At 43.8% G+C, this 26,762-nt stretch overlaps 1 protein-coding gene across 6 annotated transcripts in view; it reads right to left on the bottom strand.

The window, feature by feature from the left end:
• Positions 1-26,762, bottom strand: part of FYB2 (FYN binding protein 2) — a 172,758-nt gene that overhangs the window by 137,329 nt on the left and 8,667 nt on the right. For 5 of the 6 annotated variants that reach the window (XM_089337354.1, XM_051856422.3, XM_089337356.1 and 2 more), the window contains exon 2: positions 754-1,480. In XM_089337354.1, the coding sequence (XP_089193480.1) occupies positions 754-1,480 (727 nt within the window). The remainder of the gene's footprint in view (positions 1-753; positions 1,481-26,762) is intronic. The other variant, XM_089337357.1, reaches the window with a different exon arrangement.

The following is a 26,762-nucleotide window of genomic DNA, read 5'->3' as shown; positions in this document are numbered from 1 at the left end:
GAAGAATAGAGCATGATTTCTTGGTTTGGGCATGAAAAATTAGGAGAATAATTTTGCTGTTCATCAAGACAGGGAAGATTGGCAATGGATCGGATTTATAGGAGAGCAGATGAAGCTCTAAGAAGTCATGTAGATAGCCCAAGTATATGCAATTTGTAGGAAGCACAGATAGGAATCAAATCATTACTCAAAATGTCTTACGATGTAGTTCCAGAAAACTAAGCACTCTTTCCAAGCCTGAGAGCAGATAGGCCTAGAATTCCCATGGTGGATTTTGGAGAAAATATCATCAGGGTCACCTATATGACCACCCAAGTCAATAGTTTGTTTTTAAAGATTTATTCACTTATTTGAAAGAGTTACACAGAGAGAAGACACACACACACACACACACAGAGAGAGAGAGAGAGAGAGAGAGAGAGAGAGAGATCTTCCCTCTGCTGGCTCACTTCCCAAATGGCTGCAATGACCAAAGATTGGCTGGTCTGAAGCCTGGAGCCAGAAGCTTCTACTGAGTCTCCCACACAAGTGCAGGGGCCCAAGCACTTGAGCCATCCTCTACTGCCTTCCCAGGCACATTAGCAGAGAGCTGGACCAGAAGTAGAACAGCGGAGTCTGGAACCACTTCCTGTGTGGGATGACGGCATCATACACATTACCCACTACACCGCAATGCTGGCCCTAGTCAGCAGGTTTTAAATCAGAAAAGCGCAACAACCTCTCCTCCAGTCTCCTGGGAGTCACATTTCTTACCTGGGGCCTGACCAGCAAGCTCACACTCAAAGACAGGCTGGCAGGGACTTTCAACCCAGGGCTCTTCCTGGCTCTTCCTCCCAGGTTGAAGTAGAAAAGAGGCATCTTCAGAGGCAGTAAGTGATTTTCTTTGGGCTCTCAAATGCCTCCGGGAGGGAAGGGTCTTGGATCCATCTGTTTTCACCTTTCTCCTGGGTTCCTCTGGACTAAGTTCCATATCTTTTTGCCCTTCCAGATGGAAGGCCTTATTTCCACAACTGACAAGAAGAAAAGATGATGACATCTCACTTTTCTGAGATGAAACCTTTTCCCAGTTCCAAAGCTTGTCTCTGAAGCTATTGGCCCCCATTACTTCCTTCTCATCAGTCACCTCAGAACTGAATTGGTCCACATCTACTAGCAGAGGAACCTTCCGAGAATTTTCTGCTGAACACACTGCAGACTTTCCCAGAGGTCCTGGGGGATTCCAACCCTTCGGAACTTCACCCCTCTGGGGTAACTTCATTTGCTGGGGTTTAAGAGTCCAGGACTCCCCACCAGAACAAGATGGTGAGGGCTGCTTGTGGTTGGATGAGAAAGGTTTCCCATTGGTCAAGATATGGGTTGACTGTGCACTTTTTTCATTCTTCTGAGAAACACCTGCTGGGAATTTAGTAGGTCCTAGAAGAGATATGGCATCAAGCTTCTGGAATTTGGCCTGAAGTTCTTTGAAGTTTCTTACCCTTTCCTAAAGCATGAAAGATAAACAAGTATTTTATTACCCCAGGGAAAAAAGCTGACTTCACAGTACATGTTAAGGGGCTCTGTCAGTGCAATGCAAGTGTTTACCCATTGGGCAGCCTTAGACAGTAATGCTATTGTCTATGTGAGATGGAAGGAAAGCAATTTCCTCCTATTTAAAACACTGCAAGTATGTTGAACTTTCTCATAGTATATGCAGAACACTTACATAGTATTAACAATTGCTAAGAAATCCATTGACCAAAAACAAACCTTTTATGGCTTCTCTGCTTCATACAGTAAACTTTTTCGTAAGGTGACACAACTAGGTTAGACAATGGTAGAATTAAGATTTCCAACACAGCCCAACATAGCTGCGTTTTGACCAAACAGAGGTATTTATAATTTCCCTGGAGACCTCCATCACTCTGATTTTAGTTGCGTGTTCTTGCCCCACAGAATGCACCCCCCATCTACTTGTTAACTGCTTTCTTGCACTTCAAGACCCTCTCCAACAAGACTACCACTAAGGGTGACAGGAAGAGCTAATGTCTGTCTGCCTCCTTGGTGTTTCCCAGCTCTGTCTATCTTGGCAATTGAACTTAACACAATGAAGTGGAAAAAAGAACAGACTAGATAGACCCATGTTCAAATTGTGACTGCCCTATCATCTAAGGAAACACTTTGGGAAATTTCATCTTGCCTCTAAGTGCAGCTACATTGTAAAAATAAGTTGTCAAGTGGTAGGATGAGGGCTACTGCACATAATGTGTCCATCACAGGATGTGACACACAGCAGACTCGTGACGAACGTAAGCTACAAGGACCTCAATGATACTCTCGTATTTTTAGTTCCCTAAGGGAAGTTATGCTCTCGTTCTAGACTGAGGAAGTTCTGTGAAGGTAGGAATGGCAGGTCAACCTTTCAGGCAGAGGAAGGGGTGTGCCCAGCACTAGACGTGGCTTGGTTGGTGGTCCAAGCAGGTGGGTTTGAGCTTCACTCCTGCTCAATGCTCTTCCTACTCTTCTCTCCTTTCCCTCACTAGATCTCACTTATTTGTGTAAAAGCATTTTGTCACCTTCTGCCTTCCCAGGAGCTGGGAGGGAGTATCTAGTGGACCCATTTCAAAAAGAACCTCTATCCTCTCCTAATCATGATAGATTTTTACTTTCATGTACACAGACCATCTCCATGGCATTGACTTCTGACTTTGTCAGCAGAGAGAATGTTGGGTGACCTTTCTCACTGTTTACAGTTGACTCACACCTGCGCGCCAAAGATTTAGGGAGGGAAGGAAGTTGAACAGGAAGCACGAAGCAGGTGTCAGGGGCCTTTCTTTCATTCTCACTCTCATTCTCTCTCTCTCTCTCACACACACACACACACACACACACATACACACATCCCAAGTACACATTTGCAGCTCACTCCACAAATTGCTTATACTTCAACAGCAGACATGTTAATCCAGCTAAACTTGCTTTCTTCTGATGTGGCAGAAGCCAGCACTGGACATGGAAATATGAGTGTGAAATCCAGTTTAGCCACTATCAATTTAGCTGCCTTGGGTGATCTTCACTTCTGAACCATATTTCCTCACTATAAAATAGGACTTATATGTCTAACAGAAGCTCAGGGTTATTGCAAGGATCACATGAAATATCAGATGTGTACACTTCAGTGGTAAATGTTAATTGTAAATATGGTAAAATACACATAACAAAATATGTCATCTTAATCATTTTATTAGTGTTGCATAGAGTCACATTGTTGTGTAATTAATCTCTAGAATTCTTTTCATCTTGCAAAGTTCAAACTCTGTAACTGTGTCTCTATGAATTTGACTACCCCATGGTCCCATATAAGTAGAATTATACAGTGTTTGTCTTGTGACTGGCTTGTTTCACTCAGAAGGGCCTTAAAGTTTATGCTGTTATAGCATGTGTTAGAATTGCCTTCTTCTTTAAAGCTGAATAATAGTCATTGCATGTATATAACACATTCTGCTTATCCATTCCTCTGTTGATAGACTCTTGGGTTGCTTCTACATTTTAACTGTTGTGAATGATGCTGCTATTTCAATTCTTTTGAGTTTGTTCTCAGACGCAGGATTGCTGGATCATGTGGCAATTCTATTTTCAGTGTTTTGAGGAAATTCCATACCATTGTCCATAGAAACTATCATTTTACACTCTCACTACTCACTGCACATGGTTCCCAATTTCTCCACATCCTCACCATACTTATTCTTTTATAGTAGCCGTCCTAATGGATGTGAATCGGTCAGTGGTTGATATATTTAAAAGAGTATAATGATAACTGTTTCTGGCTATTATTATATGAAGCCACATGAACTCCAACATTATTGCTCTGCAGATTTTAGTTTCTGTAAGATTAATTAAACACATGCTATATGAAAAATAGAATTATGGATTTTATAACCTGCAAAATCAAGAATTTGTGTGAAGACCACTAGATCAGAAAGGAGTGAATCTGATTCTACCTGGATGATTTCTCTTTCAACACATGCTAAGAGTCCACTACCTGGTGTCAAGCTCTGCTCTTACACATCACATTCTCATGTTAAAGGAGACAGAAGACAAGCAAATATACAAGGACACACTAGAGACAACTGCTATATGAATATTTAAATATGCAATGGTGACTGGGTGCCTGTGACTGATTTCCAGAGGTATAGCAGATATGTCATTCCTTCCTCTGGGCTCATTCATGGACCAAATTAGAGGTCAGCCTGGATGGTCTCCAACACTAGCACGTAGATTTTGATTTTTCTTGCTGTTGATAGGAAATAAATAGGATGCATTTTTAAATTAGCACTCACCAGCATAGGTGGGAGTTCAGGGTGCAGGATATGAGGCAAGTGGCATGAGGATGTGTTGGGAGGTAGCCAAGGGGGCCTTCAGGATAAAACCACGCTCCACTCTTTGGTGCCACAGCTGGCTGTCCTCAGATCTGCTGATCTTCAAGCTTCAGCAGCCCAAGAGCCTACCCCTTCTTCATGCCACTGCCACTGCCTTCCGGTCTGCCTTAGTTATTGTTTGCAATGGCTCTGTCTCTGCTTCCTCTCTGAGCCCCTGTAAATCGCCATTTACTCAGTTACTAGACAAATCTGTTTAACAGCACATATGTGATTTGTAAGTTCCTTACATGTTTAAAATCCTTCTAGTTGGCTTCCTCAAACCTGTCAAATAAGCTCAAACTGTTCTGCTTGGTTTACAAGACCCTCCTTTATCCCAACTCTAGTTATTCTGACATTACATTGGCCCCCTCCACAATGTGCTTTCTTCCTCATAACCTCACTGAATTGCATATATTTTTCCAAACCCGTTTTGTTCTTTCATGTCTTTTTAAAAATGATTTTTAAATTATTTATTTGAAAGTTGGAGAGACAGAGAGACATACAGACACAGAGACACACACCGAGAGTATTCGTATCTGCTGGTTCATTCCCTAAATGACTGACTGCTGGGGTTGGGCTGCGACTAAAGCTGGGAGCTGAGAACTCAATCCAGTCTTCCACGTGGGTATTAGGAACCTAAGTACTTGAGCCATCACCTCTACCTCCCAGATCAAACATTAAAAGGAAGCATGAGGAGTCAGAGCCAGGGATGAAACCCTAGTAATCTGATGTGGGATTCCGGTGTCTTTTTTTTTTTTTTTTGACAGGCAGAGTGGACAGTGAGAGAGAGAGACAAAGAGAAAGGTCTTCCTTTGCCGTTGGTTCACCCTCCAATGGCCGCCGCGGCCGGTGTGCTGCGGCCGGCGCACCGCGCTGATCCGATGGCAGGAGCCAGGTGCTTCTCCTGGTCTCCCATGGGGTGCAGGGCCCAAGCACCTGGGCCATCCTCCACTGCACTCCCTGGCCACAGCAGAGAGCTGGCCTGGAAGAGGGGCAACCGGGACAGAATCCGGCGCCCCGACCAGGACTAGAACCCGGTGTGCCGGCGCCGCAAGGCGGAGGATTAGCCTAGTGAGCCACGGCGCCATGTTTTTACTGTTGGGCCAAATGCCTGCCCTATACCTTTGTTGTTTGTTTGTTTTTAAGATTTACTTATTTATTTGAAAGTCAGAGTTACACATAGAGAGAATGAGAGGCAGAGAGAGAAAGAGAGAGAGGTCTTCCATCCACTGGTTCATTCCCCAGTTGGCCACAACAGTTGGAGCTGCACTGATCTGAAGCCAGGAGCCATGAGCTTCCTCCAGGTCTCCCACGTGGGTGCAGGGGCCCAAGGACTTGGGCCATCTTCTACTGCTTTCCCAGGCCATAGCAGAGAGCGGGACAGGAAGTGGAGTAGCCGGGACTTGAATCAGCACCCATACGGGATGCCAGCACTGCAGGTGGCGGCTTTATCTGCTATGCCACAGTGCCAACCATCCCCCCTCCTTTTTTTTAATATTTATTTTCTATATCTTTGAATATGATGTTTCTTCTACTTGAGATTCCAATTTTTTTCCAATTTCTTGAACTGCTTGTTTAAAATGAAACTTGTATCATCTCCAAATATTTATCAGTGCCTACTATGTGCGTGCATGAAAGTTACAAAGATAAGGCAGTCCCTGATTTTTTGGAGTTTATGGAATGAAGGAGACAGAACATAAACTGATTATTTTAATGTAACAGAGGAAAGCATTTAAATATATAGCTGTTATAGAATACATAGTGAAAAATATGGAATACATAGTCTGTTATGGAAACTTTAAAAAGGGATCATGGTACAATCTGGGGCACAAATAAGACATTTCAGCTAAAATAAGCAGCCATGCAAGGAATGGTGGGGAAGGCAGTCCAGAGATGGCAGCATGAATAGAGGAGGCATGGCGATGTGGAACAGCAACATACATTTGGGAAGAACTAAGCAATTCCTCGTTACTGCAGCCCCAGTGTTAGTATGCAAGGCTGAAGAAAGCAGAGGCCAAGCCCTCAGAAGGTCCACAGGCTTAACATTCAGAGAGGGCACAAGCTACTGATGAGTGTACCACCGCGTAGCTGGAGACAACTTCTCACTGAGATGACTTTCATGACCACGCTACATAAAGTAACCACTCCTCTTCACCCTCTTCCTTCCCTGCCTGGTGTCCAGATTGACTCTGCCAAATCTTGCTAGTGAACAGCTCCTCAACACAGAACCAGGAGAGCTCACAACTACACCTGCCAGGTGCTCTTTCAGGTGGCATCCTGCCAAGCAGAGGTGTCCCTGGGAGATCCGGAAGTATACCCTCTGAGGGGAGAATCTCTCTCAGGGAGAAGCAAGGGTGGGGTTTCCCATGCTATGCAATGGGCAGCAACACCAAAGTGCTCCCACCAGCATAATCCCATGTGCATATTGGACTTTTCCTTTAACTGGTAGCATACAAGCTCCCCTCCAGTCTTGGGAATTCCTAAAATAACCTACAATAAATCTTTGCATTCAAACTGGCAACAGATTTGGTATAAAAAATACTGACCAGCTCATCCTGACTAGCTTTTGTTATAGTACCTATTAACACCCAACGCATTGTCTATCTCCCTTGATTGGAACAGGTACTCTTTCAAGACAGGTGCTCTGTGCGTATTGCAGTCTTTATTCACTGGTGCCAGTGCCTGGAAGCATACTTGGCCTATAGTGGGTACCCCATACAAATTTGGAGAAGGCATGGATGCTGGATTTGTAAGATTTTCAGAATCACTTTAAAACAGGAATAGTATCTTATTTATCTTGATGTCCCAGCCCTGTGACTTGCAAAATTTATAGCGAATAAATGAATAGCAAATGAATGTTTACAGACGCCAGCAGATCCTCTTAACACATGACAGTATCTGAAGAATTTTAAACTTTTTTCCTGCATATTGTAAAGGCAGCTCAGAAAGCCCACAGAAATAAACGACCTAATTAATCACTAAAATGTTAGGAAGACAGTCCCAAAAATAGCCCTGGAAAGTTGTCTGGCCACTTCTGATGTGGACTAGGCAAGTTTCAGATGCCTCGTCTAGAAAGCACAAGCCAAAACAGTTCCAGAGATATTGTGGGTACAACCCAAGATAAAAAACAGTGGTGTGGGCTAAACAGAGGGGGTTTGTCTCTTTGATATGGAAAACCAAGGAGGCAGCAGGGATTAACCAAGACAAACAATGGCACTGCTCTGTCAGAAGAATGGGGAGGCCAGTGTGAAACAGTTACAGGCCTGACACTCAGTTCTTGAGGTCTGGCCTTGTGTTTAGATGAATAGATTGAGGTAATAATGGAAAAACAGTTCATCAGATTGCTCTCCATTTGGTTTATAGGACTCTAGTGAAGAGTAACCAAAGTAGGCAAATGTGTACATGATATTACATCTGCTAGGCAGTTTCAGCAGTTCTTATACCTTTAAAACCACTCTATTCCCAGGAGACACACAGGGATATTGAGGCACCAAAACCTAAGTGACTTCTCCAAGGTCACAGCAAAGAAGGGTCAAAGCTGGGAATCAAACCTATGAAATCTGTCAGAGCCCAGGTTTTGTCCTGGATTCCTCAGACCCAGGCATTTGCTTGGCGAGTCTAGAGACTTTTTTAATTTGTATTTTTTAAGTGGCAAGCTAATGCCTGATCATATGAACATAGACGCTTTAGTATTAATTTGGGAAGCATATTTTTTCATTGTTAGTTTCAGAGAATTGATAATTACATTGTTTCTATTTTCATTATTCATTCCACCAGTCCTTATCTATGTTATCTTAATTAATCTCCAAAATAACACTACAAGGAAAGACATTGTTATTGCTCCATTTTATAGGTAAACTAACAGATAAAGAAAGGTTAAGTAATTCTCCCCAGTTTACATGGTTGGAAATTGGTACAGGAATTTGAATCCAAACCTTTGTAACTTCAGGAATGCTTTTAACTATTCTGTTAATAAATCTTTTAAATTTAGCTCTAATTTATGATTTTTTGTTATTTCATAACCAATTTTGTATATGTCACATTTACTTTAGAAATGTCATAAGAGGAGCCAGTTTTGTGGGTCAGCGGGTTAGACTACTACTTGCAACATTGGCATCCCATATCAGAGTGCCAGTTCAGGTCCCAGCTGCTCCTTTTCTTTTTTTAAAGATTTATTTATTTATTTAAAAGTCAGAGTTACACAGAGAGAGGGGAGGCAGACAGGCAGAGAGAGAGAGAGAAGAGAGAGAGGTCTTCCATCCACTGGTTCACTCCCAAATTGACCTCAATGGCCGGAGCTGTGCCAATCCGAAGCCAGGATCCAGGATCCAGGAGCTTCCTCCAGGTCTTCCCATGTGGATGCAGGGACCTAAGGACTTGGGCCATCTTCTACTGCTTTCCGAGGCCACATCAGAGAGCTGGATTGGAAGTGGAACAGCCAAGTATCGAACCATCACCTTATCTGGGATGCCGGGACTGCAGGCGGCAGCTTTACCTGCTACATCACAGTGTCAGCCCCCCAGCTGCTCCTTTTCTAATCCAACTTCCTGCCAATGCACAAGGAAAGGCAGCATGTGATGGCCCAAGTATTTGAACTCCTGCCACCCACACGGGAGACCAGGATGGGATTCTTGGCTCTTGGCTTCGGCCTGGCCCAGATCTGCCTGTTGTGGCTTTTGGGGGAGTAAACCAGCAGATGGAAGATCCGTCTCTGACTCTCTCTCCCTCTTACTCTCACTTTCTCATGTGTACTCTCATTCCCTCTCTGCCACTCTGCCTTTCAAATAACTTGAACAAACAAATCTTCTATACAGACCCTCTTTTTAAAAATTTCTTTATATTTTTGACATAAAGAAAACAGATTTAATGAGGTTCATAGATATAATTCCAAGAATATAATGATACATTCCTTCTTCCCTTTCTCCCTCCCTCCACCTTTTTTAAATTTTTAAATTATTTATTTGTTTGAAAGGCAGAGTTACAGAGAGACAGAGAAAGACAGAGAGGGATCTTCCATCTGATGGTTCACTCCCTGTTCCACAATGGCCAGTGCTGGATCAGGTTGAGGCCAAGAGCCAGGAGATTCATCTGGTCTCCCATGTGGGTGGCTGGAACCCAAGTACTTTGGCCATCTTCTGCTGCTTACCCAGGTGCATTAGCAGGCAATTGGATCAGAAATGGAGCTGCTGGGACCCAAACCACACCCACATGGAATGTCAGCATTGCAGGTGGTGGCTTAACCCCTTATACCCAAACCTGGCCTTCTTTTTTAAATTTTTGTGATAACATTTTGGATTTACTTTATGGTCAAAGGGTTAATCCTCCACCTAATAAAGAGTTCAACAAGTAGAAAGGAGAAAGACCACTGTTCCACAGGAATATAGACAAATCCAAAGATGCCAATTTCACTCACGTACATTAAATATCTTACACGGTATGTGTTAACCATCACAAATCAGAGAAAATATGTGTTTTTTTGTCTTTTGGGATCTGTCTTATTTCACTAAGCATAATGATCTCCAGTTGCATCTATTTTACTGCAAAAGTCAGGAATTTCATTCTTCTTATGGCCAAGTAGTATTCCATTTTATGCATATATCACATATTCTTCATCCAGTAAACAGTTGATATACATCTAGGTTGCTTCTAGATCTTAGCTATTGTGAATTGAGTTGTGATAAGCATGGGAGTACAGGTAACTCCTGCATGTGTCATTTCATTTCCTTTTGGGATATTCCCAGGAGTGGGACAGCTGGTTTATATGAAAGATCTACTTTTAGTTTTCTGATGAATCACTGTATTCTTCTCCATAATGGTTATACCAGTTTACATTCCCACCAACAGTGTTTTATGGTACTTTTTCTCCACATCCTCCCCAGCATTTGTTATTTTTTCATTTTTGGATGATAGCCATTCTACCTGGGGTGAGGTGATACCTCATTGTGGTTTTTGTTTGCATTTGCCTGATGGTTAGTGATCCTGAGTATAAAAAAAAGAGAGCTGCCATAAGAAATGGAGCTCTAATCACTCCATCAAAACAAACAAATAAAAATCCCTGGAAACCCATTTACATTTGCTTTCAAAAACACTCTATCATATGTTCTGTTATTTATACTGAGATGAGAAAAACATTGTGGTTATTAAAGTTTTTTTAAATAAATTACATGGTTATTGTGACCACATATCTTGGATTTGCAAGGTTGTTCTGATTTAATGTAATTGAAAATGTAATATGAAATGCAGAACCAAATAACAAAATACAAAAATGCAATTCAATGCTACACACTTTCAAAATAAATTTGCAACTGAGAGAAATTCTGAGTCAGCTCACATGTTCTGATCACTGGTTTCCAAAGCATGTGGGGAGCACTGCTCCAGCCTCCCCACCCCACCCCCCCACCCCACCCCCGCCCGGGAGTCTCCGTCCTTGCTGTCGGACCTAACGCCTACTGTGGCAGCCATCATAGCACACTGCAGGCTGAACAGCGGCTCAGGATGTGAACATCCTCATAAAAACACACAGAGAATTACTTCTAAAAGGAGAAATTCCTGTTCTGATGCCTTTCTCTGTTAGCTTATGTATCTGAGAGGCAGAGAGACATTGGAGGAGGGACGTGGGGAGGGAAAAGAAAGTGGGAGAGAGAGACTAAATCTGCCAATGCTTGCACTAGCTGGGGATGGGCCAGGCTGAAGCTGGGAGAAAGAGATTCAGTCCAAGGCTCCTACATGACTGGTAGCACTCAATTACTGGGGCATCACCTGCACCTCCCAGGGTGTGCATTAGTAAGATGCTGGAATTGAGAGCAGAGCCAGAACACTCTGATATGGGATGTGGCATCTCACTAGGCATCTTAACTGTTATACCAAATACCTGTCCCTTAATTCCTATTGCTTAAGTTAAAAAGTTAACTAACTTTTGAATTCTGCATATTACTGACTATTGTCTTCCCCAGGAAGAAACAAAGGCAAGATGAGTGACTATGGTTTATCACAAATCTGAATATTCATTTCTTGATAAGCAAATGCAAGAGTCTTGAGGTATAGGCAAACTCAACAGCCAAAGCACGAAGACTACAGAAGCCAAGACATTATGAGCCCAGAAGAGAAGTAGCAATAGCTGTCAAATCCTACCTAAGATGGAAAGAAAGAAAAGTCCATGAAGAATAACATCTGAAACACCTTTCATGAATAAAAGGATCCAACCTTTACTACCATAATGTATTCCTAGCACCAGGAACCAGGTCCCCTAGAAGGTGTTAGGAACAACAGCAGAAAAGTGCTGTCTGAAATCCTTTTGCTCACCTTCTGAATAGATATAGGCTGGAAAAGTTAACAGCTTTCATCAAATAAAGGTACAAGAACGAATCATTGCACACCATTGCCACACTCTCATTATCTGTAAGCTCAAATAGTACTTTTCATCTCATATTAGGTATGAACAGGAGTCCCAGCCATGATAGACATTTGACCTTGATTAAGCTAAATCTCTCTGCACCTGCAAAATGGGGCTAATATTTGTGATGCTCACTCACTGCATGGAGCCAAATGCTACAAACCTGGAAGTGTCTGACCTCGGGTCCTTGCTCTTGGTAACACTGCACTCCCCAAGTCACAACCCCATGTGCCACATGCTAAAGAAGGAAGGATGTGAGCAGCTATCCTAGTGCCTCCATTATAATACGTTCTTCGCCTGCCAGGACCAGGCAGCCCATAGATTCCCACATGGTCCTAATCAGACAACCATGTCCCTGTCATCACAGCACACTTGCTGCCTGGGTCTTCAATTCTTTTTTTTTAATTATCTTTATATACAGAAGACTAACTCTATACTAAGTAGAGATTTCAACAGTTTGCACCCACACAGACACACAAAGTATAAAGTACTGTCTGAAGACTAGTTTTACCGTTAATTCTCATAGTGCAACACATTAAGGAAAGGGGTCCTATGTGGGGAGCAAGTGCACAGTGACTCTTGTTGTTGATTTAACAATTGACATTCTTATTTATGATGTCAGTGATCATCCGAGGCTCTCGTCATGAGCTGTCAAGGTTATGGAAGCCTCCTGAGTCCACAAACTCTGACATTATTTAGACAGGGCCATAATCAAAGTGGAAGTTCTCTCCTCCCTTCAGAGAAAGGTACCTCCTTCTTGGATGGTCTGGGTCCTCAATTTTAAGTACTAGTAAACAATGAGCCAAATACTCACCTCCTAAAATATCAGGCCATCCATGTTTACCCTGGTCATAATCAGGAAACACCAGTTCCTTAACGCAACGGCTTATCCCCCCGACTCCCCAACCTTGGTAACCTCCATGGTGGAATTCCATTTCTCAACCTGCCCCTTCTTTCCTCTGAGCTCCCTGGGGCTCAATCAACAGGCAGGACAAGTTTTCTATCTGCAGTCTCCTCTGTGAACACGCCCCTCCACCTTTTTGCTTGAACTCTGACTAGTATCTCCTCTGAAGATACAGCTCTCTGATGCTCTCCAAGTGTGGCTTTTTTTTAATTTTTTTTTTCCCGCAGGTAGAATGGACAGTGAGAGGGAGAGAGACAGAGAGAAAGGTCTTCCTTTTCCATTGGTTCACCCCCCAATGGCCGCTGCGGCTGGCGTGCTGCGGCCGGCGCACCACACTGATCCGAAGCCAGGAGCCAGGTGTTTCTCCTGGTCTCCCATGGGGTGCAGGGCCCAAGCACTTGGGCCATCCTCCACTGCCTTCCCGGGCCACAGCAGAGAGCTGGCCTGGAAGAGGAGCAACTGGGACAGAATCCGGCGCCCTGACCAGGACTAGAATCCGGGGTACCGATGCCGCAGGCGGAGGATTAGCCTATTGAGCCGCGGCGCCGGCTCAAGTGTGGCTTTTTGTTTCACACGCCTCAACGCCTGGTTCAGGAGGTGGGTACAGTGTTTTCTTAACTCCTCACTGCTGCTTCAAGGGAATTTTTCCTTCCATAGAAACACCAACTCCTATGTAGAATGTGCCAGACAAGACCCATGGCTCCTGGTTGAGGTTTTCTGCAATATTCCTGGCCGCTGTCTTCCATGTAGTGATGATTGTAGCGCTGGGCTCAGTCCTCTCCCTCCATTCCCACTCCCATACCAGTAAGACCTCCACCAGTCCATACAGACAATCTGTCCAATGACCTGGCCTCATTTCTCACAATCTTTGGACACCACCTATCTTAACCTTGCCCATTCGAACACCCCAACTCTAGGAATTCTCTGGCTTCATGGGCTCCAACACTCTTGCTCTGTCTATGCTCCCCTCGTGTCTTCATTCCTTTGAATGGCCAGATTATGAGAAAGTCCTCAAAAATGTCATAGAAAATGCAGATTCCTCAGAAAATCATAAATGGGTTTCAAAATAAATGTTTGCCAAATAAGCTTTACTTTTAATTCAATTTTTCCAAAACGTTTTTGAAGTACCTTTGTTGATTCATGGACAATCACAAAAATTACCCTTTGGAACTATATCAACCCTCTTGCCCCTTTCCTATTTCATATTTCCTTGTGCCTCACTAAAAAGCATAAAAAGTACCTGGGGCTCTATCCATGGTTAAGCTCTCTTCCCACTCTTAATCATGCCTGAGGCAGGATGAAATCCCAGGTGCCCCTTTCCTTCCTTGCTGTGTGTAGGCACTGGAATTATCTACTGGAGCAGGAACAAGGGATTTTATTCAATGGTCATTGCAGAGCCTGCAAAAGATGCAAGCTGGGAATGGCATGCTGGGTAACCTCTATTCCTTCTGGTCTCCTTCAGAGCACCGTTTACCTCAACCTCCTGGACTCGTTCAGGTAGGGGTCACAGCTAATTCCTGTCTTGGTGCTTATTACTTTCTAATTTATCAGAATTGTCCGATAGTCTGTATCTTCATCTTTTTCAATGTGGGGATACAGCTTTCCTTCACTGTGACATTCAGCAGAAGGCTGAAGTGAGCCGGTCAAGACACTGGATCATCATTGAGTGAAGATAGTATGTAAACAACTACCTACCCAAAATTCCATGTATGTTGTCAATAAAAATATAGTGAAATGAATTTGCTTGGCTTGGTTCTTACAGAGAATCCTACACAAAGGAAATATGATTGAAGGATTAGTGGGTTTGCATTGGAGAAAGGGGGCTGTGAAGACATTGGAGGCCAAAGGAATAGGCAAAGGCATGGAGGTATACGGACAGATGAGCTGAGCAGATGAGCCCCAGTGTAGGGTGAGCAGGGTAGGAGACAGCATGTCCCAAAGCTATTCTCTTCCCCAAAGCTATTCGTATGGAGGGCTTCTTATCACTTAAAGAGGTATAATAATCTCAGTTTCCTCTGCAGGGTGATTATAGAGAAAAGATCTTTTGATGCAGAGAGTTTTTGGCAGATTAACATTGTATCACTTTGCCTCCTTCTAATCTAAATCTGCCTGCACGCCTCTCTTCCTGAAGGTCTTTCTGCCCATCCATTACCAAGTACACAGCCATCAGAACTTTCACCCATGAATCCTCATAGTGCTTCAGCACCAACAGAGATAACCAACGTCCAATATGAAAGCTTCTGTGCTAGCCCCTCCCTCCATGTCCTCCTGTTCATTTGCGCTCAGACTTCATTCCATCCTCTTTTTTGGAAAATCACTACGATTCTCTAAGATTTAATTTTGTTATCTCTAAAACAATAATAATTTAGGCTTACAATCTTCATATAAAACCTTTGGGCCAGATATATTTTGGAATTTGGAAATTTTCCGAATTTAGTAAAGTTCTGTGTCATAAAATTCTGGGTCTGTAAACCCTAGTGTGGTCTGGGCAGCATGCTATAATCAAACATGTTACTATTTCTGCAACAGGACGTATTAATGTACATCTGATGTAGGATAAATGGAGACAATAAACTGTCTCATGTTCAGGTAGGTTTTTAAAACAAAACAAAATCAAGAAAAGTTGATGATTTTTCAGGGATCACTAGATATGACAGTTGTGGGAACAGGATCCTGATCTTGTTCCTACCCATTTCCTAAGAATATTTTAAGGCTTGAAGGGGAGGGGAGGGGAGGGGAAGGTGGGAGAGAAAATTGTCCTATCTCCTGGCATAAATGCAGCAGTAACTATAGTTATTCCCTGGCACAGCAGGTAAACTTCCACCAGACTTTATAGTCATTTCTTGACTGGCAACCCGGCCTCACCCAAAGGTTCTTCAGGGCTCCAGTGGCTGTAAAATACAGTTCAGATCATGTGAATCCATTCTGAAAAGATGAGCAACGTTTCATAGTTTTCAATAACGAAGGTGCTAATTCCTCCACTTCGTTGGTCTATTCCCAAACCATTACACCTGCTTATGTTGTAGCACTTAGACTTCCCCTAACAAGGGCCATGTTTCTCTCCATCCCACCATACAGGCTAAGGAGCAGCCTTCACCTACCACGTGGAATGTCCTTGTCTGATACTTACTGCTCACATGCTACTCACCAGTCTACACACAGCACACACACTTCCTACTCTGTCATCAGTTGCTTCAAAACTTAACTTGCCCCTCCTTGGATGTCTTTTGGCAGCAGATCTCAGTCTTAGCTGGACTCCTGAACCTGCCCCCACTGAAACAGAATCTCACAGGACTCCATGCTTCATGAATCACCTTGAGGGCTTGTTTTGTAACCAGTTCCACACCTGGTTCAAGGAAAAGGTTTGGGGATATGTGTGACAGCTTTTAATCTGTAAATCTCTTTTGGTCTCATGCCCCTACTTTCCAAGCCCTACTACAAGTACTCAGATAGATGCCTCATCTCGCCCCATATTCTGCAAACAGCATGAGGGTAGGTAGAAAAACATTTTTACCTTTTGTAGAAACCACAGGTTCAAGCATAAAAGTACACAATAAATATTTGTGGAACTAATGCTGAATGGAATGAACCAATATTTTTCTGGAGTGCTGACCTCAAAGGGGATGCTGCTTAATAATGTAAAGTCTTCGTAGAGACCTACAAATTTCATGTCAAGGATGCCTCCAAAATGCAATCATGCCACTCTCCTGTTTAAAACCTTTCAGTGGTGCCCAGTGCTTTTGATGATAAAGTATATGTCCCTTAGCCAGATACATAAGACGCTCTCTGCTCACTCTCTGCTGGCTTCTCCTGCTTCATCCTTCACCATTCCTCCCTCTAACACAGCCTTCCGGTAAAACCTGACTTGCCTCCATGCATGTGTTCATGCTGTTCCCTCTGCCTGGACTGCCCTTCCACATTCATTTGTCTGGCTAAATGTGTCCATCATTTGAGATTTGACGGAGGTGTCAATCCCTTCCCGAAGCCTCGTCCAGCTCCCAGGTTGGGAGAACCTGTTCCAAGCTTTCACACCAGCCTCTGCTTGCCTCTGTGTTTCCATTTGTCTAATTTTCTTAAAGAGACTTATACATGTGTCTGCTTTACCACAGCCCAGGCACACCTGAGGGTGTCAGCTACATGGGTCAGCTTGCATTTATTCATGCTTCCATCACTCTGCCTAGGCACACAGAGGGTAAGTAGATGGATAATACACATTCTTCTGAATTAACCTAAGTTGATTAGAAAACATTGTGTCCGTGTCTATGGAGAGGGGAATAGAGGAAAAATGAGAAGTAATTCTGGAAAAAAGAAATGAAAGGTGTCTTCAAATCTCATGTTACATCTCATTATGTGACTGCATGCCCAGGGATTTCCCATAGCACACGCGTATCCTGACTCAATTACTGTGGTCCTTACAGTAGGCTTCTGAGCCATGCATTTCAAGAACAAAACCAAGGAACAGGGATCTCTGGAGCCCACTCAGGCCACATAGCTAAGAGTGGCTGAGCCAAGCGAGCCAAGCCAAGGAGTCCTGTGATGTTAAAGATGAGCACCGTGCCATAGCAGGCCTTTCCTTCCATGATAGAGCTGCCGCTCCCTTTCCCCAGGTTCATCCAACAATGCTTTGCTGCACACCTGCCCTGGGTAACATCAATGAACAAGATTCAGGCCTTGCCCTCCCCATGTTCTCAGTCTTACGGAACAGATAGCGAGAGCACCCCTCAGTCATTGCTGGGAGGATCCGGCATCAGGGCCAACACGAGGAAATCCTATCCATTTTTGGGAAGTAAGGGGGCCTTCCTGGAGAAGGTGAGAGGGGCAGAACAAATAGGATCTTGACTTACAAAAGGGTGAGGGCTTTCAAGGTAAGGGAGATGGTGTTTAAATGAATGGAGGCCAGAGATGGCCTGACCAGTGTGGGTTTGCAGAGCAGGGAGAATGGTTCAACTGTGAGATGAGACAGGGTGAGAAACGCGACGGGATGGCATCCTGCCAATTAAATCAAATTTGTCAACATAAATGTGCATTCTTAGGCTCCATAGGACTTCACAGATGACACTGATGATGGTGAGTACAAACATGATCGAGTGGAATTCCCTCAGTCGATACTCAGGCCGATAGAGAAACTGCCGGGCAAAGCGAAAGACCGAACAGGAGCTACGAATCGCAAACAAAATAAATGATGGCTTTCAGGAAATCAGTCGGAACCAAACGCAACATGCTTGAGATTCAAAGTTCTAAAATGTTGCCTAGCTGCATTTGGGGGGTCGGTAAGAGCTTCCAACAGAAAATGGGGCCAAACACCTCACATGCCAAGTTTAAAATGCCGATTCCAGCAAAGGGGCTCAAGTTTAACTTCACTAGCAATCTAGGCACTAGGACCTGAAGTCAGAATTTATGGTCTCCGCAAATAGGCCAGGTCCTCAAACTCCCCCACTGCTGGCCGTCCCCTTCCCCATTCCCTGCCCCTCACTCATTTGGCTTTGCAACCTGGGCCAAGAACAGGAGACTTCTCTCCTAACTGCCGGCCAGGGAGTTGGAAAAACTGACCACAGGGCGTCCTTATTGAAAAGGGGCTTCCTGCTCTCCTTGCTGCCCCCTCATGCCCCAGACAGAACAGTCACTCAGTGTCCTTGCGTTTACGATGGTTTTATGTAAAGGCAATTTACTGGACACCAGAAAAAAAAAAAAAAAGAGAGCGAGAGATTGAATAACGTCTTTGACACACTTTATTACTTTCACCCTACAGCATATGATGTAAGCTCCTCAGCCAGTGTGACCATTTTAATTTCTTAGATTTGTTTCTTATACTAGAGTCCCAGTTGTATGAAGAAACTGCAAAAGAAATCAAAGGCACCATTCTAAATGCAACCGGGGTGGATTTTACAGGTGTTAGATGTTTTCATTTTTTTTTACAGAAGAGAAAGCAGCTCCTGTTTGATTTTCTATTTAATACCCTCCTTCTCCAAGAAAAGCAGTGAAAGTCATTTTCAGGATCTGGGGAGCCAATCAGTTTTTTGTCATAATTGTCACCACAACCACCACCACCATCATTATCATCACTCCCCACTCACACACACTGCAATACACCAACGAATGATCTCGCACCACTAATACAGGTGCTTCTTGTTCACCTAGCAACCTGGCAAATGTCATCCCCACTTTATAGATAAGGAAACTGAGGCTTCATAAGACAGCACCTTAGCTTAGGGGTTAAAAACCACACTGTGGATGGTAGAGTCGGGTTATCTTTTGGACTGTGGTCTTTTCATTCTCAGTGAGGGGACTCAGAGCTTCACTTTCATCTCTTCAGTTCCCGCCCAGAAAATGGCAAGAATGATAGTATTTACTCTATTTCCAATTAATGTAGCCAATCCACACTTGGTGCTTATCAACACTGCCTGGTATGTAATATATTTCCCGGACAGACTCACAATTGTTATTATTGGTGTTGTCATGGTTTATAGTATTAATAAGAGGCAAGTTTGGGTTGAACAATGATGTCTAATTCCAAAACTCAAGACCTTTTCACCACACCACTTTGAGTTAGGCTCTTTTTATAGATCATTTGGTTTACTCTTCCACCCGGCTGCGAAAGAGAAGTGATCAAGTTCATTTTACAGTTGACAGTGTTTGCCTGAGCTGGATGAGCTGTTAAATCGCAGACGAGAACCGTGACCCCAAAGCCCTCGCTCTGCTTAGCACACTAACACAACCTCCATTTTTGGCTGCAAACAGTTAAAGCAGGCATGGGAAGTTGCTTTGAGAGGCCCTTGACTGCGAGAAAATTTCTTGCCAATTGAGAACTGAAGTTTGATAGCCTTCATGCTTTTTCAATATGCATTCTGCTAATCCACTCCTCAACCTCAGGATCTGCTTTACTCCGAGAACTAGCTCTGCTGGTGTCTCTGATGAGAGAGGCTTGCAGCAACAGTTAGATTACACACACATTGCTATATCCCAGTGCTGGCTCGTGATTCCCTTCTAGGAGAGGTTGCCAGCTGTGTGGGGCCAACACCACATTCCACAGCCCAGCTGTTTCCTGGGAAAGAAGCAACCTTGGCCCTTTGGACAGAACCATGCACTGCTGCCTTTAAAGAGGAACTGGGTGGTCAGCTTGTGGCAAAGAAAGCTAAGCCACCACTTGCAACACTGGCATCCCATGGTGCCAGCGCCAGTTTGAGTCCCGTTCCTGATCCAGCTCCCTACTGGGAAGGCAGTAGGTGATGGCCCAAGTGCTTGGGCCCCTGCCACCACACGCATGATCTGGATGGAGCTCCTGGCTCCTGGCTTTGGCCTAGCCAGCCCTGGCTGTCATGACTATTTGGGGAGCGAATCAGTGGAAGGAAGTTCACTCTCACCTCTCTCTTTCTCCCCATGTTGCTCTTACTTTCAAAGAGGGAAGGAGGGAGAGAAATTGTGTACTATAGTAGAAAAGCATGGACTGGGAGAGGTAGTCACTTTACATAGCCTCCCAGCCTGTGAAATGCAGAGGCTTGTGTACAGCAGGGATTTAACCAATGCTCTTTGCGTGAATAAGAGGCTGAGTGACGGTCATTCTGACTTCTTTGCTCATTAGCTTATTTAGTGAATAATGGTAATTTGACCCAGGCTACTGTGACATACATATTCGGGGCACTGATCATGCGGTCACACAGGCCATCCACATAGACTGCTAGATCAACGGAGTCCATTGGGGTTATACAATGCAGGGGCCCCATGAGGATGAAAGTGGTGCTGCTCTCTGTCCACATGGAACCTACAGGCCAAGAGCTATGTTCAGACCATTCATTCAGTTACTACTTCAGTGTCTACTATATACTAGGTAGTATTCTAGACAGGTGAAATGCATTATGAATTACAAAACACACTACAACTATACTTGGGAACTTAAAAATTTCATAATAGGGGCCAGCGTGGTGGCACACTAGGTTAATCCTCTGCCTGTGGCGCCAGCATCCCATATGGGCACCGGGTTCTAGTCCCGGTTGCTCCTCTTCCAGTCCAACTCTCTGCTGTGGCCCGGGAGGGCAGTGGAAGATGGCCCAAGTGCTTGGGCCCCTGCACCTGCATGGGAGGCCAGGAAGCAGCACCTGGCTCCTGGCTTCAGATGAGTGTAGCTCTGGCCGTTGTGGCCATTTCCAGAGTGAACCAATGGAAGGAAGACCTTGCTTTCTGTCTCTCTGTCTGTAACTCTACCTGTCAAATAAATAAATATCTTTAAAAAAGAAAATTTCATGATAAATGGAAATGAAAGGTAAATTCATTTTTGTGCAAAAAGTATTTTTAAATCCATGTTTTTTATAACATGCACTTCCATGAATGTTTTGCAGACTCTCTTATACCATTAATTGCTTATTTTCCTGTTTTCCTCCCCTACTTTTCTCAGAGCATCCAGACTTAACCTCTTCCTACTCTTCTATTGCACTGGATTCACTTCTCTTTTTTATTTACCCTTGGGATTCTTACCATAGTCCCACAGAAGACAGTTCATAAACATTCATTGAAAGAACAAATGCCCCCTAGCTTTTTCACATGTGTCACCTACTTCCAAGAATGCTCTTCTCCTTATTTATTGTCTGGCAAAATATTCATCTTGCTTGACTCAACTCAGCACAGCTCCCCATCAGGTGTGCAGTGAGAGGTGGTGACTTCTCTAAGCTCCTAGAATTCCTGTACCTCATTGAACCATAGTGTTTAGTACACTTAGTGCTTTTTTAGAGTTTTCCCCTTCCTTCCTAGACTAAGAGCTACTTGAAGTGCAGAAATAGGGCTAACAATATGGGATTGGGGGATTAAAAAGTCCTGTGTTACAATCCTACCTTGTTTAAATTCTGGATTTGCCACCTTGACAAAGCTATATTAAATCTGTCTCCCTATTTACTGATGACTGTATTAGGGATACAGTTACTGAAATCAAAGAATGGTTGGATGTTAACACTGATCTAGGGCCTGGCACAGGGAAACCCACAGTAAGGGGTCTTTGATGAAGACTGTTGTGCTATGGATAAAGAGAATGATGATGACAAAAAGGGAGAAGCAGAGAAGTAAAAAGGATGACCAGGCTCACCATGCATGACCATCATGGTGATTTGACAAGTATGAAATTATTATCTGTGGCAAAGAGCTCATGTTCAGTAAATATTTACACAGTTAAATATTTACACAGCCGTTTGGGGAGTGAACCAATGGAAGGAAGACCTTTCTCTCTCTCTCTCACTGTCTGTAACTCTACTGTTCACAAAGCCGAAACTATTAATTGGTTCTGATAGGTGATGTTTTAGTTTCTAGTAGCACAGAAACTTCCATTTTTGGCCTCCTTCTCCTATGTTCAGTGACATGAACTATCCAAGAGGTTTTTTTCCACTTACACTCCAATCTGTCCCCTTGGTTCTCCTCCTTCTGCAAAATGACCCTGTCTTGTTACCCCCTTCCTCCCACTCCCCTCTGTCTCCACCTTGTGCCAAAGGCTAGCCTGTGATGCTGGGACCCAGGACCCCCTCTGCAACCACTTAGTCTGCTCTGCTTGGGCTCAATCCACATGTCCAATTCCTTCTCCCTTCTGGAGGTTCCTCTTCCCTTTCTATGAACCGAATCTGGAAAATACCAAGGGGGATTCTTAGCAAGGAAAAAACTGGACAATGACCGTGAATTGGTCTCCTGGGTGTTAGGTCAGGCTTTGTGACTTAGAGAGATCAGCTTGAGGCAAACAACCAAATTAACTGAGGGGCAGGTTCTGCGGCCTAAAACTCATGATCTACTAGAATAGTAGCTGAGATTTCTGTGGTCATTGACAACGGGAAGTAATGAGACTTTAATGTCACATGATGCTAGCAACGAAGAAGAAATATAGATAATAGCCTAGCTTTGAGAGGAGACAGAGAAGAACCAGGAGTGCAATGATCAAGCTTTCTGATTGCCAAGTCTTGCAAGTCTTGGAGTCCTCAAGAACAAGCTGTAGGCTTTCTATTCATTGAGACATCGTATTGGAATCAAACAACCTAGAATTGGCATACCTGTGATGTCAGACCAAGATCTCAGAAAGTTGCTTAGTTTCTTGAAGGCTCAATTTGTTCAACAGTCTAATGGGATGCTTTCTGATTTTGAAAGTTTGTGGCAAGGATTAGAAATGTCAGAGTTCACCTTGGCACTGGTTACAGAATTGACAGTTAATAAACTCGTGTTGAGCCAAGGAACATGCACACAGGGAAGTCATTAACCACAATCTTGTACAACCATATCAAAATGATTTATCATGGAAGTCAGCTAAAGACCAGCTGATGACACAGAATCCCCCCTTTTTTTTTCTAGTATACAAATTCAAGATGCGAACAATTGTTATGTGACCTATAGTCCTCACAGGTGCTTACATATACCAAATAAAATGAAATATGGGGGCACTTTGAGCAAAGTAAAACTCAACTCAGACTCAAGACACTATCTTTAAGAACAAATGAAATAGGCCTGACATAAAAGCATGTTCTGGATGGAAAGAGCTGTTGACCCTTGGAATTAACCTTTCGAAAACAAAGTACAATGAGCGTGGAACTTCAGTGTTTAGTACAACATGTGCCTCACGGTAGGTGGGCAACAGGAACTATCAAATCCATGAATGGATGAGACCAAGGAGGGGTGGCTGAAAGCAGGGTCGTAGCAATTCTCTGACCCTCTTTTCAAACTTGCAGGCCGTTCTCTAGTCACGTCCCCATTGGCTCACAGCAAATTGAGGAGGAAGAGAAAGAGTTAATCTGCTATCCATCATATCCCTCCCTTTGGGCAGCCCACATTTTATTCACCCTAAAGCTTTGTCCACTGCTGCATGTAGGATCCAGTCCTCCACAGAGGTGCACAGTTCCCCACATCTGTCCCATCACTTCCCATGTTTGAGAACTGGGCCATACACAATTGCCAATGGCTCCCCAAACAACTATACTCTTTCCTACCTCAGGCCCTTTGTACCTGCTATTCCTTATTCCTGCACTGCCTTCCCCACTCATATCTTCCATTGCCTGGTAAGTATTTTCCTTTTACTTTTTTTTTTAAAGAGAGATTTAGAGAGAGAAAGTCATCCATCTGCTGGTTCACTCCTGACATGGCCACAACAGCCATAGCTGGGCCAATCTGAAGCCAGGATCCAGAAATTCCTCTGGGTCTCCCACACAGGTGCAGGGGTTCCAAGGGCTTGGGCCATCCTCTGCTGCCTTCCCAGATGTGTTATCAGGGAGCGGGATCAGAAGTGGAGCAGCTGGGACTCCATCCAGTGCCCATATGGGATGCCAGCACTACAGGTGGCAACTTTACCCACTATACCATAGTGCCTGCCCTGGTGAATGTTTTTTATCTTTTAAAACCCTTATCAGAAATTATCTTCTCTGGGGAAGCCTGCTCTGACTCACCCAAGTCCAGCTAAAATATTCTTCCTCTCTGTTACCTCAGTCACTCAAACATAATTTTATTGTTCACATCACATGATAGCTGTCATTCTGCATTGTAATCACATTACCTTTGAATGTCTTCCTTAGTAAACTCTAAGCCACTTGAGGAAGGCCACCATGGTACTTGGTTTCCTGGGCTCTTGGCTCCTTTACTGCTACACAGAAGACCTCTGAGGTCACACAGGCTTGGATTCAACTCCTGGATCTCCCACTTCATAGCCCTGTGGCCTGGGTGCTTTATTTAAACCCACTGGGCTTAGACATTTTAGGATGGATAACCTTTTATTGCAACAAGCCAAAAATTGACCCCTAGTCATGTGCCAGTGATATACTAAGATCTTTATGTGTAAAACTCACTTTACCTTTACAAAAGCAAAACTATGAAACAGCTTCTGTTATTACTGCCATTTTGCAGATGAAGAAGCTGAAGCCTGGAGAGACTGAAATAATGTTTCCAAGGGCACACAGCCTAAGGCAGGATTCCCACCCAGCTGGGGGAGTTTAGAGTATGTTGTCTCAACCACTCTAGATGGTGCACCTGTTGCTAGTCCAGCCAGGGCATCCCTGGGCTCCAGCTACTCCTGTTCCTTGCCCTTCTGTAGATTTCAGGTTGAAGTCTTATGTGACTCTCTCCATTCCCTCTCTCCTTCCTGTTTGGGATATATTCTCATTTTCCATGATCTGTAATATCCTGTGTGTTTCTCTATCACTGAATTTATCAGACTATGACTCTCTATTTTTCTGTCTCCCAGTAGACCATGCACTTCTTTAATGGATATTATCATCCTCAACAATAGCAACAGCTAATATTTTCTGAGCATGTACATGCATCAAGCATGAGTCAAAGTGTTCCATATTTATTAATCTCTATCTGCTCTAGGGTAGGTACTGTCTTGAAGGAGGTAGATGCTCCCACTGAGAGACCCAGAGAGATTGAACAACTTGCTGAAAAACACACGGCCAGCAAGTTGTGCACTGAGATTCAATCCAGAAGCTGAGTGGGGGTAGGCAATGTCCAGTCCACGAGCCATATAAGGCTCCCGCAATCATTTAATCGGGGCCTGCCACAGCAATTACAGGTAGAACTCAAAATGTAACAACTCTCTAATGGCCCTTCATGGGGGAAAGGTTCCCCATCTCTGGAAGGGCATATTCAGTTAACAGCTTCTTCTGGTATCAGGTTGTTGAAGGGATAGACCCACCCAAAAAGGAAGAGGAAACCCAAAGGCGTGGTTTGCCTCTGTATCTCCATTTGAAAAAACAGAAGTAGTTTTAACCATATACAAGGCCCACAGAAAATGGCACTGTCAAAACACTTTTACTGGGGCCAGTACTGTGGCACAGAGGTTAAGCCTCTGCCTAGGATGCCAGCATCCCTTGTCGGAGCACAGGTCCCAATCTGTTGCTCTGCTTCCCAATCAGCTTCCTGCTCTTGCACCTGGGAAAGCAGTGGAAGTCCTTGGAGTCCTGCCATCTTCCTGTGAGACCCAGATGGAGTGCAAGGCTCTTTGTCTTGGCCCATCCCTGGCTGTTGCAGCCATTTTGGGAGTGAAGTAGTGGATGGAAAAAAATTCTTTGTCACTCTGTCTTTCAAACAAATAAATAATAAATCTTAATTTTTAAAATCTATTTGCTGTTCCTCAAATCTCTTTCAGAAAAGATATTTCTTCATGGCAGGTATTTATGTAAGGCTCCCTTTGGAACCCTGGCCACACCCTCCAGTAAAAAAGTTGATTCAAATCCAGCTGCAGCTGTCTGAATACTTCTCAAAGAAGCCTTCAAATATCAATGGTCTACGCATTCATCCTGACCTCCTGGGTTATAAATCCTTCTCATCTCTCTCAGTGTGAACAGAGAGCTTCTCGACCCTAATTAAGAGAGAACATTCAACTTCTTGACCCACTGTGGGAACACTTGCCATAAACTGTGTCCTCCAATGCAGGGGTGCACTGGGGAGCAGGAGCTGGAGTACATGAGAAGGAATCCCAAGTATCACCGTTCCACACCACCAACATCAGTGACAAAGGGCGATGCCCACCCAGAGGAAACTGTGCAGTGCAGGTTACGGGCACAGGTGAGATTGCTGGAGGTTCAAGCTTGGGACATCCCTTAATTCTCAGAGTCTCAGTGAAAAGGTTGAATGATATCTGCTGTATCTGACCAAAATTACTCGAACATTTATATGAAATGTCCTTTTGGGGGTCCAATTCTCCCATCCAGGTAGGTAACAAATGCTTGAAGACTCATTCTTGGTTCTGGCAGCGATAGTCTATGTGACTTTGAGCAAATCTTCTGAATCCTCACTTGAAAAATGAAAATGGCAGGTTGAATCAGAGTCTTTAATCACCACTTTCAGTGTTGACTCTCAAAGGTTTTCCTCCTGGACTCAAAGAAGAATTCCCTGCTCTTGGAGGAGGTTAGAAATATTACCGATTTAGTGGTAGTTATTTTATTTCTTGGGCAGCAAATCAACTTCATTCCAAATCAAATTTAAGATAAATGTACAATTTATATCTTCATGTTTCTGTGGATAATGAATTCAATAAGTGGTGTGATAGTCAATATTGAGCATTTATAGCTTTCTATCCAACATCTAGATCAAATCCTGTTTCCATGGGTTTGAAACCATGAGACCT

The sequence above is a fragment of the Oryctolagus cuniculus genome, chromosome 7, assembly GCF_051225735.1.
Source record: "Oryctolagus cuniculus isolate XC-2025 breed Fujian yellow rabbit chromosome 7, ASM5122573v1, whole genome shotgun sequence".
Lineage (NCBI taxonomy): Eukaryota > Metazoa > Chordata > Mammalia > Lagomorpha > Leporidae > Oryctolagus > Oryctolagus cuniculus.
The sequence above is the reverse complement of the archived record's forward strand: the minus strand, read 5'-3'. Positions and strand labels throughout refer to the sequence as shown.